The 14,724-nt window shown below is 41.0% G+C and overlaps 1 protein-coding gene across 12 annotated transcripts in view; it reads left to right on the forward strand.

The window, feature by feature from the left end:
* Positions 1 to 14,724, forward strand: part of BCAS3 (BCAS3 microtubule associated cell migration factor) — a 297,010-nt gene that overhangs the window by 96,577 nt on the left and 185,709 nt on the right. For 9 of the 12 annotated variants that reach the window (XM_038157808.1, XM_038157814.1, XM_038157812.1 and 6 more), the window contains exons 17-20: positions 3,878 to 3,922; positions 9,555 to 9,679; positions 10,241 to 10,406; positions 11,524 to 11,624. In XM_038157808.1, coding sequence (XP_038013736.1) covers positions 3,878 to 3,922; positions 9,555 to 9,679; positions 10,241 to 10,406; positions 11,524 to 11,624 — 437 coding nt within the window. The remainder of the gene's footprint in view (positions 1 to 3,877; positions 3,923 to 9,554; positions 9,680 to 10,240; positions 10,407 to 11,523; positions 11,625 to 14,724) is intronic. The other 3 variants (XM_038157809.1, XM_038157813.1, XM_038157806.1) reach the window with 1 other exon arrangement.

Genomic DNA, 14,724 nt, shown 5'->3' on the forward strand with positions numbered 1-14,724 from the left:
AAGACGGAGTCTGGGATTGTGTCGTGACCGTGCTGTTCGTCACAGGTGCTTTTTTTCCCCCTGCAAACATGGAGATTTTGGAACGTGTTCTGATCGGTCGCTGCTCTGAATGCCAGCTCCATTGGCAGCATGGAGTACCTCGGAGCATCCCCTCTGCCTTCCATCCCTGTCCTGCCCTTCCTCCCTGCCCTCTGCTTCTTCCTTTGCCTTTTCAAGTCTCCCACTGTAATTTCTGCACCTTCATCAAGCACTTAATTTTTGTCCCTACGTTTTGTCATCCCATTGACTGGCTTTCCTGTAGTTTGTGCTGTCAGCACATTCGGGCTTTCCCAGAGGGGCTCTAACACTGATGAGTAAGGAAGCTTCTGATGTTTTAAAGATTAGGGGGGGATGCAGGACAGCACAAGAGCTGGATTTAATAAGTCTTTCTGTATCCGTGCCTCAGTTTCCCTCTCAACATTTTGATAGTAATGCTGACTTTCTTGTCAAGGCTGGTGAATGGGTTGATTCATTGCTCATTTACAAAGAGCTATAGACTGGAAAGGGGGAGAGCTGTATGATCCATCTCATTGTCTACAAAAGGCAGTGAATCAGATCATTCTGGAATTCAGCTTTGTGCCCCACAGTAACTCCACAAGAGTTCCCTGGGTTTGTGGGATGAGTTGTAGTTAGTTTCCAGTGGGGACATGGATGAGCTGTAATGGGAAGGAGGGAGAGAAAAGATACAATAATTGCCCCAAAATAAAACTGTTGTCAAAGTTGGCCCCTCTGACAGCAGCATTTGTTTGAACTTCCTCAAGGGACAGGGTCGTTGTGTTTGTATCATACTTCAGTCCCCAGCTCATCCTGGAGTGAGCAGCAGGGTGGAACCTGCATTAGCTGAGCCTGGCCAAAACACAGAAATCCAGTGTGCCTTGCAGCAAAGGGATAAACCTTGCTGGGTTTTTTTTCCAGCCAGGAGATTTAGATAGTGTATTTTTAAACATGAAACTCTATCCCTTCTTCACCCCATCCCTCATTCCACCCTCAGTCAGGAAGGGGGAAGTAGGTAATGTGTCTGAGGCAATTTTATCATTTAAATTTTCTATGCCCAGAAAGTCGCTGATATATCTTGGGTTTATTTTGTCTCGGGGAGCTTCATTTATCCCAGAGTCAGCTACTGCAGCAAACAGAAATAGGTGGTGCAAAATCACCACATTAAGGTAAAATTAATTAGGAAAAAATAACTGAAAGAGTAGAGGGGAAAAAAAAAAGTAAAGAGTTCAGCACAATTGTCTGAAGCCAGACATTCTCTTTCTGGCACATGTCTCAGACATATTTTACATAATTTTTAGTTTTTATAGTATATTTTAGTAACAAAGCAACTGCTGTAATGATTTGCAATTGATCCAAAATACAATTATTTGCGCTGAAGTTTGTTCAGATGTCACTGTTTATGAAAGGATTCTCGATTTGGCATGATGTGGGTTAGAAGAAATTGGTATTGCACAGCTTATTAAAAGCTTAAAGAGGTTCATTAAACATAACCACACAAAATCAAAGTATTTCAGTTTTCAATTTGCTAAAACTCAGAACCAGGTAAGAAACTGCAAAAATGCTGTCAGAGCTTGGAATGGTAAATCATCCTCATTGCATGATTTCCTTTGGAATTTCTCCCCAGCTCTGGGAAAGGGGAACCTGGGTGAGTTTTTGCCTTGGCACTGCTCTCTTGCTGTCACCGAGCGCAGCCATCTGGTGCTGTCTCTTCAAGGTTGGGTTATCCTGTAATTTGTGAATTCTCTCTCGCTCTCAATTAGCATTCCATCCATATTATGTGAGGGAAATAGGGGAAAGCAATTGCTTATATAAATATCATAGGGAAAAGATGGTTGTCTTGAAAGAAATCAGGTCTTTTGAGCAGGAAGGAGGCACTGAGTTGGTTTTCTCACGTGTAAAAGCATTTTAATGAGACTCTGCTGTAGTCTGTGGAAGTGTAATTACATTTTCTTCATGATACAAAATTTTCTATCCAAAACCAACTGAACAAAACCTTCAACTGAAGCCCACCTGGGCCAGTTTGTAATTAAGAGAATTTGTTAATTTGCAAGTATAATCAGGTCAATATAGCAGTTGTGGAAGAAGAAAAAGCCGGTGTTATCTTCTGAAATGTTTAATGGGCTCAGCTGAGTGTTATTTGCCTGAGGTTTGAAGACAGAGCAACTGAGGCAGAGAAGAAGAAAAAGAAATAGTGAACAAAACATCCATGATCATCATTTAGAAATTGAATTCTAAGCTCCCAGGAAGATCTGACCACTCTCCAATGACTCTTCAAATTTACACTCGATACATTCTAGGTTTTAAATTATGTTGGCTTTGGGTTATGCAGGAGATTTAGCTTTCAATTAAATATTTAAGCAGTGCAATAGTGCTGGACTCATCTTCTAGACTGGCCTTTGACTCGGGGACTGGATGTGCTGACTTTATAAGAGATCATTCAGTTCAGACAATTTAATTGGGTTTTACCACTGTTCAAAGATGATACATTAGGTCTAGAGGGTTGGTTGCTTCTGTCAAATGAGCTCTATCCCCAAAAATATTAACCAATTTATTAAATACAGAAAGTTAAAGGCCAGTCCCTTATATGGAGCTCAAAAAATTGGTTTTTTGGCCTGTAGTAATAATTAAAAATAGGAGTTTTTTCCTGTACTATTCTATTCTTTATTGGATGTTTGCATCTTTGCATGTTGAAGAATATTTGTCTTAGGTTTGTTACCTTCACCCGAATGTTTTTTGAGAGGATCCCTTCATTCATTGATGTTGTGCTCATGTCAGATTTAGTTCACTGAATTCTTTTTTATCAGGCTGGTATCCTTTAAATTGTGTTGGTCTATGGCTGAGTGCTTTATACATCCTCCAGTGCTGGACCTTTTCTGATAATTCATTGCCTGGAAATATTTCACCTGTTTCAACTACCCAGAACTTATTGCTGAGTCAGAATATGAAAACAGGGCCATTGGCATTTACAAAATCATTATTTAGTGATTTTGTGGATGATGTTACATCCCAAATGAGACTCACAAGAAGCCTTGAGCCTGTGAGTCGCTCTAAATTTGCCTCCTTTTGCTCCTTTTCCAGATTTTATGCAAATGTCACTGTGGCAATGGCTTTTGAAAGGGAAATATAAATTTAAAATTCCCTCAGATTAATATTGGGTTAAAAACTCCCCACTGTGCAAAATGCTTGAACAAAACATGAAATCAAATCCTGGTGTAAATTGTTGGGTGGCCAAAAGCACTCAGCTCTAGATCTGGTGACTGAGCATCAAATACACTTGAAATAAGTTCGGCCTCTCTTTCCTGCATCTGTGCAAGCTTTTAAGGGGAGGAAGAAGATTTCTGGGTCAAACAGTTGAATTCCATGGGTGTTTCTGTCCTAGCAAAAGGCTGAGTAATTGTCCCTAAAAGGTTCTGACTGCACCTGTTGGTTTTATTTGCCCTCCTCTCAGTAACTCTGTAAAAGCGCCCCACGGGGCCCCGCAGTGTTCCATGGAGACCCCCCATGACTGATTTGGATGCTCATTCCCTTTTGCTGTCAGTTCTGACTCCAGGATCTGCTGCAGCCCCAGCTTTGGCCGCAGACTGGAGGGGCCCTGAGCTGTGCCTAACCCAGCTCTAACTCTGAGCCCAGCTTGCACCGATGTCCCGGCATGCGGAGCCCTCGCGGCAGCTCCCACCTCTGGGGTGTGCCCTGGGCACTGCTGCTCCCCAGGCCACCAGCAAGGGCTCTAACAACGATTCTGTTCACTTTCTGCATAAATCTTAATAGCATGATATACAGTGTACTTGTTGGGAATCGAGTTCTCATCTAATTTCTGTGCATTTTTCCCCTTTCCGTGAAGACCTTACCTGTTTGGAGCAGGATGTTTTTCCATAAAAGCTCCTTGGTGAGTTCCCAGTTCAAACCCAGCATGCCTATACTCCATTTGCTGTCCTCGCTGAAAATAACTCTGTGCTTAGACTTTTTAATTTTGGATTAATTTTTTGGTTTCATTTGTTTACCTGCATGGCTGATCCATAGGTTTCCACGCACATAATTTCACTTTTCAACTGTGGATGCCTGTTCACCGTCAAGCATTGCAAGGAATTGAACTCACTTTTTTTTTCTCCCTTCTTTTTACCTTTGAGAGTGCATTTAATTTTTAAGTAGCAGGGAAGTTGAAAAAATAAATTATTTCTAAGTGGGCAGAAATGATTGCAGTGTCTTTCCAAACAAGCCTCTCTCTTTTTTTTCTATATTGCTTCCTTTATTATTGTAGCACTAAGTTGCTTACAGACAGAAAATATCGATGATGACCTCTGAAAAATAAGCCAGATTAGCAGTGAGTAGGCAGTAAAGTACTGCAGTGAGAGGTGAAGCAGTAAAATGGGTACTGAAAAAAAAAAGGAAAGCTGATTACTCTGGAGAAAAAAAAAATCACAGAACTGTCTGGGGTGAAAGGGATCGTCAAGATCATCTTGTTCCAACATGGGGAGCAGTTCTGTTAAAATGGGATATTTGAAATAAAAGGGGGTTTTATTTTAATGTGCCAGAATGCAGCGTGTTACAAGAATACAGACAAGAGAGAAAACAAGATTTTTGATATTGGAGTTTGGTTCAGTATTTGGGCAGTGCTGCATCACCTCAGCCACCACTTTATAACAGCACTGGGCTTAGATGCTGGAAGTTTTGGATAATAAGAATAGAAGAAATAGGAACCTTAGAAAATTTAAAAACTTCCAGCAAGAAGTTTCCTGGGGCTTGGGTTTTTGGGGTTTTTCTGTGGGTTTGGGATTTTCTCTTTGTTTTTAATTTACCTAAGGGTATCTATTAACTCTGCCCTCCAGTATCTGGTAGAATATTTGTACATGGCTCTTGGGTTTGCTCTAGAAGTTGGCACCACCTGTGTCACCCTCAGTGTCTCTATCAGAATATTCTCTTCAGGAGAAGAACTTGTTAAGGGCTTTGTAGGGCACAGAATTCCCAGAGAAAGGCTGAGGAGGGATTTGGGAGCTGTGCCAGGAGAAGCAAAGGGAGGGGAGGGCGAGAGAGAGGGAAAAAGGAAAGGAAAGGAAAGGAAAAAGGAAAGGAAAGGAAAGGAAAGGAAAAAGGAAAGGTGAAAAAGGAAAGGGAAGAAACTTTGCCTTATTCATGGAGAATTCCTCATTCCTGAAGTACCTCCCTAAGAACCAGTTCTAAATGCAGTTTATGGTGCACCAAAAAATTTTGCCTGGTGGTGATCTAAGAAGTGCAGAGGCTCTGGAAGAAGTTTTGGCAGTGGATTTCTGAGAAAGGCTGTGTGGGTCACCCCTGCACAAAGCAGGAGACGTCAACCAGAAATGGTTTTAGATTGAAGTAAGATTAAAAGGCTGAGATTAAAGAGGGGAATATATGAAATAGGCTCCAAAATTGTTGCCTGTCTTTCACAAGACTCTTTTTGTGGTTTGTTTAATGCCAGTGCTAGCTCAAAAATATGGTCCTTACTCGTCTACAGAGAAATTAGGATAAAAAACACACTTTGGGTGGGGGAAGAAATCATGTTGTTTCCATTAAGGTCTTAATGAGACCTAAAATTCTGTAAACAAAATGGATGTTGATTTGACAGCTAAGTGCCTGGTGAATAAAGGATCCTAGCATTGCTTTTCGTGCTTTTTCTTGCTCTATTCATGATCTGACAACTGGAAACATCTTTGTTTTCATGTTTTAGGCACAATGATAAATGAATTAAAATTTCTAGACTTTGAGACAATTTTTTTTTGTAACTTTATGTGTAAATGCAAATTTCATGCAATATTTTTCTCCCGATGCTTTTGTTGCTGCTTATGTAGTCAAGATAAAACCTTTTCCATCAGCAGTCATAGATGTTTCCATGTCACTGGGTTTAGTGTGGAATAAGTGCTTTTGTTTTTATGAATCTCATATATTTGGAGCCTTTTTGTTGGGAATATAAAATCAAAGGAATTTTCAATCTTTGTAGACTGGTACTATTTGACTAGAAGTATTTGAATATACAAGGCAGCTCCTTCATATCACATAGATGCAATTTATTTATTATTTTAAAGTCATGTCACTTGTTTGTCAGTGGATTTAAAGATACATTTAAGAGCCAGAAGCATTTTGTGAGACATAAAGCTCCATCATGAGCTATGCAGCCTCTGCTTTTCAAAATAGTTTAGAAGTATTAATTCTTACTAGTTAAATAATAATAATTAAAATGTAAACTAATTAAAATATTAGTAACTATTTAGCATTTTTACAAAGAGCTACCACAATGCATTTCCAGAGATTATGGCAGAGTTTGATGCGTTACAAAGTGGCCAAGTGGGAGCTCTGAAGGCCTTAATCTGCTCTTACTGTGTTGGCAACATGAAAGAACTTGCCTGCTGAGCTCAGTCTCTTCATTGCCTTTTAAGCTCTGACAAAGTGATGTCTTCATTTTCTTCTTCAGTTTCCTCCCATCTCCTTTTGTGCCATTCCAGTAGAAAATGTCAGTTGGCCACGTCTGGATCTGCATCTTGGTGCTTTTGCATTTAAGATAGAAATAATCCTCCAAATTTATGTTAGAACATTTAATAATAATAGAAACTTCCCCAGATACATTCTATTCCTGATTTAGATTTCTGTCCAGACCTAACTGGGGTGGAACTGCTGCTGTGTCTCACTGAATCCCAGGTGTGGTTGCACAGTGGAGTAGATCCAGAGAGGAAGGAGTAAACTGCCTTTTCACCCCCTGATGTCTTAAATGCAATGCTAAATGTTGTTCCTAACATTTGGGAGAAACTAGGAGTGAAATTATAATGGGGAATGTTTTGGCCCCATGATAGCTTCATGCTATCATTTTAGCATTTAATCCCAAAAATCTGAATTTCTTGCTGCATTCCTTCTCAGGAAAACGATGGTACAATCTTTTGGAAGTTACTGTATTATGAAGATTCTTTTCAAGTAACTGTTTTGTAAAAGTGAGGCCAAATGTGCCTAAATTTCAGCTCTTGGAATAATTTATGAAGTGCTGACAAGCCAAGAGCAAGGAAAGAGCAGGAGTTCATAGCAGAAACAAGTCATTCACCACCTACCTTCAACATTATTGTTTTGTTATCATTTATAAAGCTGAGAGGGTGTTTGCATCTGCAGAATAATGAGGATTTATGGTTTCCAAGTTGTTAAAATATCACAATGACATGTAAAGATATTTTTCTAATGGCATTACTGTTACTGAAAATAACTGGGCTTTGGAGGTTTGCTGGGGGAATGAAATCTGTGTTGGAATGTATCGATGAAAACTCAGGAATCGAGTAAAATGATGCTCAAATGAAAGATTCCTCAGCTGCAAGAGACTTCAGAATAGACTTGTTGACATCTCAGCAGCATTTTCAGAAATCTGTCCAAGCCAATAAGATGCACAAATCTTTTTTGTTTGTTTGCTTGTCTTTGTTTGCTAGCAGGGCTGAGTTTAACCACATGAGTAATCGTGTTTTACAAGGTCTGCTCTTTCTGTCTACAAAACATCATCCTCGAAGGGAAAAGCTCCTGGCACTGAAACCAACACTTAAGTGCTTGCCTTGAAAGATGCACATCCTAAAGACAAGATGTAAATAGAACTGAGCTCAGACCATTTCCTCTAAGGCTGTTCATAATTGTATTTGCTTGAACACAGGTCTGGGGACTCGGAGTGTGGAGAACTCTGGAAAAATGTGTTGGGTCCCAGGTTCACTTCTGCTTCAGGGCTTGAAGGCAGTTCTGTCTCTGTAGAACTTTACTCCAGTTTGTAGCTCAGAATAGCAGTTGCTTCCAGTTTTTTCCCCATTTTAAATTACCTCATTAACCTTGAAAAATCATTTTAATAACCTCAGAATTAGTTCAGTAAAAATTGAGAATATTGAAAATATTACAGTATAGAAAGATCCTTTTGCCAAGAGGAAGTGAATATGGCAGAGCCATGCCTGTGCTCCTGGATTGCTCTGTACTGACTGATGGGTGACACTGTCCTGAATTCTGTATTAAACCAAATCATTTATTAACTGAAGTAAGCAACAAGACTCTAATTCACTGGTACATTTATATTTTCCTTTCTGAAGGAATATTAGTATGTGAATACTTGGAAAGTGAGAGCTAAAATAATTCTCAATATACAATTTGATTTAAAATGTCCTTTCTGTGATAGATGATTATTTCAAAGTGAAAGAAATCCATTCTGATTTTTTTCTGAGTAGCTAATAAAAACTTATTAGTTAAAACAATAACAATTTAAATATTCTAATATAGAAACCTGATGTGCCACTGCAAGCGAGGGGATACATTTATAGTCAGGAGCTTTTTGGAGCACAGATTTCTGACCCAGTCATCTGTAGCTGTAGGTTTAACAGTTGGATATTAAGTGCTTTGTGGTGGTTCAATACCAGAGTTACTGACTATAAATTCCAACTGCTCTTTTGGGACATTCCAGCTTCTCCCACATGTACAAGAGCTGCAGCTCTGATCCAAGTCCATGTGACCATAGTCTCACCATGTGTATGATCTATCAGTATAAATTAAATATCATTATAACCATACAGTGTTTTAATTGATTCTGCTGTTAAAAATATTCTTCTAGAGCTGAATTCCATACACCTATGCACACACCTCTCAGAATTGGAGATTGTTATGTAAAAACCAGGTTAATGGGATGGTCTGATCACAGGCTGAAATTGTGTGGAAGAAATTGGTAGAAGAAAAATGGAAAGGACGAATGGGTAGGAAGAGAAGGGAGCAGTAAAACAGAGCAGAGAGAAAAACAGAAAATAATTCAATTAAAAGGACTAGAACAAGGGGAATATGAAGAAGGAAAAATCCTGTGTGGGTTTGTCAAACAGCTTTTCTCTTGAGGAAAAGGTAAAATCTTGATTTAATGGATTGAGGCATGGACAGTGCTCTGCCCATGATTTTGAGTTTCTGCAGAACAGGAACCTGCAGGTCCCTGTGAGGAGAAGCACCTCAGAATGTCTCAATAAACATCCTCACCCCCTGGATCTGCCCCGAGCACAGTGCCTCAGTCTGCTTTTCCATGGTAGAATTCCTGGTGTGTTCTAACCGTGGCTCATGAGTGTGTGCATCCTTTCCTCTCCCGTACCCTCTGCATGTCCTTCCCTGCCACCCCGTGTCACTCACATCCCCTGGCTGTTCCTGACTTCCCTTGGAAAAGACAAGGAAACATCAGCCTGGAATGGCTGACCCAGAATCTGTATTTTCATTCCCAAAGGATTTAGGATTTCTTTGTATTTACTTCAGAAGTTGTTTCTATTTAATGCAAATGTTCACTATTGGGTCTTTTAAACAATTCACTTCTCCATCATGAGCCACTGCTGTTCTTCAAGTGAATGAGTTCAGTATTCCAGGGGAATTTGGGACCTGTTACTGGCAAACACTGAGCATCTGTAAATCCTGCTCAGCCTTGTGGGAACTGCAGATATTCCCCTTTTCTGAAGTAATATCTTAAAATTGCTGGGACACCTTAATTTTTTGAGAATTAACTTACATCATTTTATTTTGTTCTTTCTTTAAAGCAAATCCAAACCAGCTCCACAGATTTCACCCAGTAAGTCCGTGGGAGGGGAGTTTTGTGTTGCTGCAGTCTTTGGAGCTTCAAGGTCGTGGTTTGCAAACAATTCTGGTCTCAAACGAGAAAAAGGTTGGTACCTCACAGAATTAGGACTTGCATTGAAACCTAAATTCTTATTTTGTGACAGGTTCTAAGCAATTTGTGGATTTTGTTCCTTAAACTCAGGGGCAATCGAGAATTTTAGGAACATGCTTTGGGATGCTTTTGGTAAAATGTACAAGAAATTTTAATTAGTGGAATGAATAATTGATCTTATTCTATGATACAGTGACAGAAACCCAACTTTGATAGGTCAGTCCAAAGGTACTGTGTGGAGTGGCACTGAAAAAATTGTGAGATAAAGATGCTTTGCTATGCTAAAGCAAATGTACCAGATAGTTTGGAAATGTGTAATCACCTGAACACAGCTTGGTGACAAACTTCTCTTGTATGAGCTATTCATACAATTGTGTGAAAATTGTGTGTTTTGTACGATTTTTTCTTTGTCTCTCCAGCCCTTTTGCTACTTTCAATTCACATTTTTAGCTGCTAGCAAGAGCCTTAAAAGAACACAGAGCCTGCTATTTCTGCAAAAGCTTTTCCTGGTGCTGCCGTGCTGCTGCAATAGGATTTTCTCTCTTTCTGCCCCAGACCAGTCCAAGCAGTTCGTGGTGGAGTCGCTGTACATCATCAGCTGCTACGGGAGCCTGGTGGAGCACGTCCTGGAGCCGCGGCCGCTCAGCACCGCGCCCAAGATCAGCGACGACACCCCCCTGGAGATGGTCACCTGCCCCAGGGCCAGCTGGACTTTGGTTAGGTACCTCATTCCTGAGACTTTCCCTTCCTTTCATGCTTGGGATCTTGCTTTTTGAATGAGCTGCATGGTGATTGGCACCATGTAAAGACTGCTGAAGTTTTTTGTTGAAGGAGAGAGACTCGAGCCTTGCTTTCCGTAGAGTTCTGTCACTGTTCATGTGTCTCAATGGGAAGTGAGCTTCTAAATCCTTCTCTACACGTGGAGCTAGGCATGAACATGTCTGTGAATCAATAGAGATCCTCATTAATTGGTGATTTTAAATGATCAGGTTGTAATTTTCTTTTTATATAAGGACTAGGAACGATTATTTTGGTAGTGTTGAAGTACAGAATTCTGCTGTGAGACATGAGCAAGGTTCCCACGATGAAGCATTGTGAGTTTTCCTGTGAGCAGCTGAAGGTACCATTTCTAAAGACAGTAGAAGAAATTATTCCTGACATGTAGAAGAAAGTAAAGAAAAATTGATGAGAAAGTGTTGTCAGTGCTTTTGACGTTTTAAAATATTTTTCTATCGATTTTTCTTGGCTCCTACATTCCTTAGTGCTGCTTATGGCTGCACTGGAGTGATCAATACTTGATTTACCAAGCTATTTAGGAATGGCCCACCCTAATTAAAATTACAACACAGACTTCGGGACCATTATTGTTGAAATGAGTAGGTTGTAATGGAATTGAAAATTCTAATTGGATCAATAATCCATAACTTTACACAGCTTTATTTTCACAGTAAGTGCTCAATGACTTCACAGGATGGAAGCAGTGGTAGTTAACAGAACAAAAAAGTTCCCCAGTTCCTCTTGTGTGTTTATATAACGTCAGCATGACATACAATGGTCCTAAACATATTTACCAACTTAATCTAAACCTCCTTCCTGGGTTTTTTTTTTTATGCAATCCCTGTTGCAGTCAACAACCAAGTATTGTCTTTGCCTCACAATCTGCACAATTTGGCCCTGCTGCTCCACTGCCTGTGGTGGATTGCAGTGTTTGAACAAGCTAATTTAAATAATTACAAACATTTTGTGAGCTTGTATAGATAATTGCATGTGATGACAGAAACACTGATTTACATTCTCTGTATTAGCTGAAATATTAATAGTCTTGTGTTTTACCTCAGAACTCCTCAGTGGAATGAACTCCAACCACCATTTAATGCAAACCATCCTCTGCTCCTGGCTGCAGATGCTGTGCAGTACTACCAGTATCTTCTGGCTGGCTGTGAGTAGCTGACAACTTCTTGTCTTGTCTCATGTGCACGTTTTGAGCAGAGGGTGATTTCCCAAGTCGATTTTTCTGCCAATTTCAGTGGATGTTCAACCCCACAGTAGGGCTGTGTGTAACTCTGTTAGTGAAGATGGAGCAGTGAATGTGGTGTTGGGATTTTTGCCATGAATCAGAGTTGTGGGGCTGTGAGAGTCACCCACCAGATCCCATGAAATCCTCAGTGTTCCCTCACCTCATTCCTTCTCATGCTTTGAGCCATTTCCTCCTGTGAATTCCACACCCAGAAATGAATCTGCATTTCCCTCTCCCTGGGAACTCCTGGTGCTGGGCTCCTTCCAGCCACAGTCTCAGACAGCTGCCTCCCTCAGGAGCTTGGCACTGCTGCCAGGGATGCTTGCCCTCCTGCCTTGGCCACATCATTCTCAGAGAGCCAATATTTCATGGCATGGCACATTCAGAACCATTCACACACCTATAGCTCTCTATATATGATATATCTATATTACATAAATACACAAACCCACACATTTTTAGGATGGCTTTGTAGAAAAATGAGCATTTCTCTTTCATTTGACAATTTAAAAGAGAGAGGAGTACTGACAGTGAGGAGCAGGTCTCTGTTCAGTCTAGGATCAAAGTGATGTAGCAGTTGAGGTCTCACAAGGGAGCAGCTCCTGGCATCTGCTGAGGTTCTCCAGGGGAAACCAGAGCTGTGCACAGTTGTCAGAGCAGGCAGCTTTATGTGACAGGGGCACTTGAGAGGCACCAAGTGGCCGTGTGGGCCAGGAGGCACTTTGGATGGGACTGGTGAAAGGGACACTGGTGCCAGATTGGATCTGCTGCTCCTACCTGTCCATCTGCTGCATCTGAGTGTCATGGAAACCTGCAAAGCTTGAGTCTTCCTTCTGTGCTGCACAGAAAACTGGGATGAGACTCAAAGGGTACAAAAGAATATGAAAAAGTATTTAGTAGTGCACAGCACCGCTAGGTTTGCATTTTGGCAGATTTTTTTCTTGCTAGATTCCTGCCTTGTTTCACTTGTATCCCACAGGGTGAAAGCAGGGATGGATGGGGCTCATTTTCTGTATTTTATGAACGTTTTAATAACAGCTCAAATACTGCTACACAGGACAGTATACAATCTGTACAAATCCATGTTTCAAATGGTTTAGTACTGAAAAATTTTTGAAGAAAGAAGAATGAGTAGTAGCTAAATTCCAGCAAATTAATTAATTTAAAGGGGTTTTGCATATTTGATTGAATTATCCCTTGTTTCCTTTGTGTCACTTCTGTACCTCTCACATGTTGTTTGCATGTTTGAATTGCCACAGTCAGTGTTCATGGCACACAATGGAATTGCCATGGAAATAGGTAACTTTGCATCACCAGAAAGTCTGACATCCTCATTTCGTGTTTATTTCCTTTCTTCCTCCTCTCTCCACTCTGAATTCCCTTTTCTGTTACACAGCAGATGCAGTATCTGACTCATGGCCAATTCAAGAACTTGTGTTATTTGAATTATAAGACTTTTAACTCAGATTTTAATTCACATATTAGGAATTCTTTAAGCTGGATGTGAAATGGACAGAATAACAGAATTATAACCACTAAAGACAGCAGAGTATCTAGAGGACATAATGCAAATGGCAATAAGAGTGAAATTTGTGTCTGATTGTCTTTGAACTTTTGTCTTCTGGATTTATTCAGGCTGAAGCTCCTCAGTGAAGTCCCCGACAATGGAGTCCAAGCAGCTTTCCCACAAAAGCCACCTGTTCAAGAGCTGCTAAGCCCAGCTCAGGCTCTGCTTACCTGCAGCTCTGCCCTGGGCTGCCTTTAGCTGCAGCCTGCCTTTGCCGCGCTCTGCCTTCCTCGGGGGCTCTAATTGCCAGCAAATGGCTCGGCCGGGGCTCAGGGGGGCTGGTCCATCTGTCTGCCACGTCAGTGGGAGAGCAGCCGTGGCGCCGTTTCAGGGTCACTATTTGGAGCTGTCTCTGAGGTAGAATGCAGCAGTTCTCTCCGTTTCTGTATAGCATTTCTGCCGATTGTTTGGCTCCATTAAGTGTGCAGGGGAAATAAAAGCCTGAATGACCAAGTCACAAGGGGGTATGGATAGACCCTTTCTTTGTCCACACTCAGAACATTGCATTAGGTCTCATTATCCATTTATAATAAGTGACCTTTGCCCCCTGGGTCATTGAAAAACCCTCAGTGTGCTTTTTAGCACAGAGTACCTCTGTCAGCAGCCGGGCAGAACAATGAGACGTCTGGCAGGCTGCTTGGAGGGCTGCGCGGCCAGGTTTTCATAAATAAGAGGTTTGATGCCAAAACACAGGGCCAAAATCTTCCTTAGTCTTTGAAAAATATAAACCAGGCCGGTGACACCTTGTGCTAAACAGAGAACATTCAAAAAATCCTGCGTTAGGTTATCAACACGTGGTTCAGCTTTTAATATTTTTAAAGAATCTGAAAGTTTTATTTGCAGCTAGAAAGGAAGGAACAAGGAACCATTGTTTGAAGAAATGTTTTGTACAACAAGTGTCCAAGACCTTTATCCCAAGGGTATTTGTAAGTGGATCAGCACAGCTGTTTCCTTGCTTTGAGGTCATCTGTGACATCTGCTGCAGAAACCTGCATCAGTGTGTGCAGCTCGTGTCTACCTGAGCACAGCTCGGGCTGCTGCACAGGTGAGAAAGTGGCAAGTGAGGGATTTACAGCTTTCTGTAAGTTCATGGCTTGAAAGCGAACTTGCAGGTTAAATTCCACAGCCTGCTGGCCTGCAGGAAGTGTCAGGATCCTGCTCCAAACTCTGCAGTGGGTCAGAGAATCACCAGTCCTGAGAGCTCCTTCTGACAGAGCAGATTCCAGGCTCACTTGTCCCCATGAGCCCATCCCACAAACCCCTGGATTAATGAAAATCCTCAGGTTTTCAGTGCTGGGTATTAGGTATCAGATATTTCTCTGCACTCCTCACATTTAATACATAATATTCTACCTTATTTGTGTCTCTGATATTCCCTCTTTATTCACCTGTGTCCTGAGCAGCTTCCAAATCTAACCACAACAGAAGGAAATGTAAGTCACATTTTATTCTTCC

Source organism: Motacilla alba, chromosome 19, assembly GCF_015832195.1.
Source record: "Motacilla alba alba isolate MOTALB_02 chromosome 19, Motacilla_alba_V1.0_pri, whole genome shotgun sequence".
NCBI lineage: Eukaryota > Metazoa > Chordata > Aves > Passeriformes > Motacillidae > Motacilla > Motacilla alba.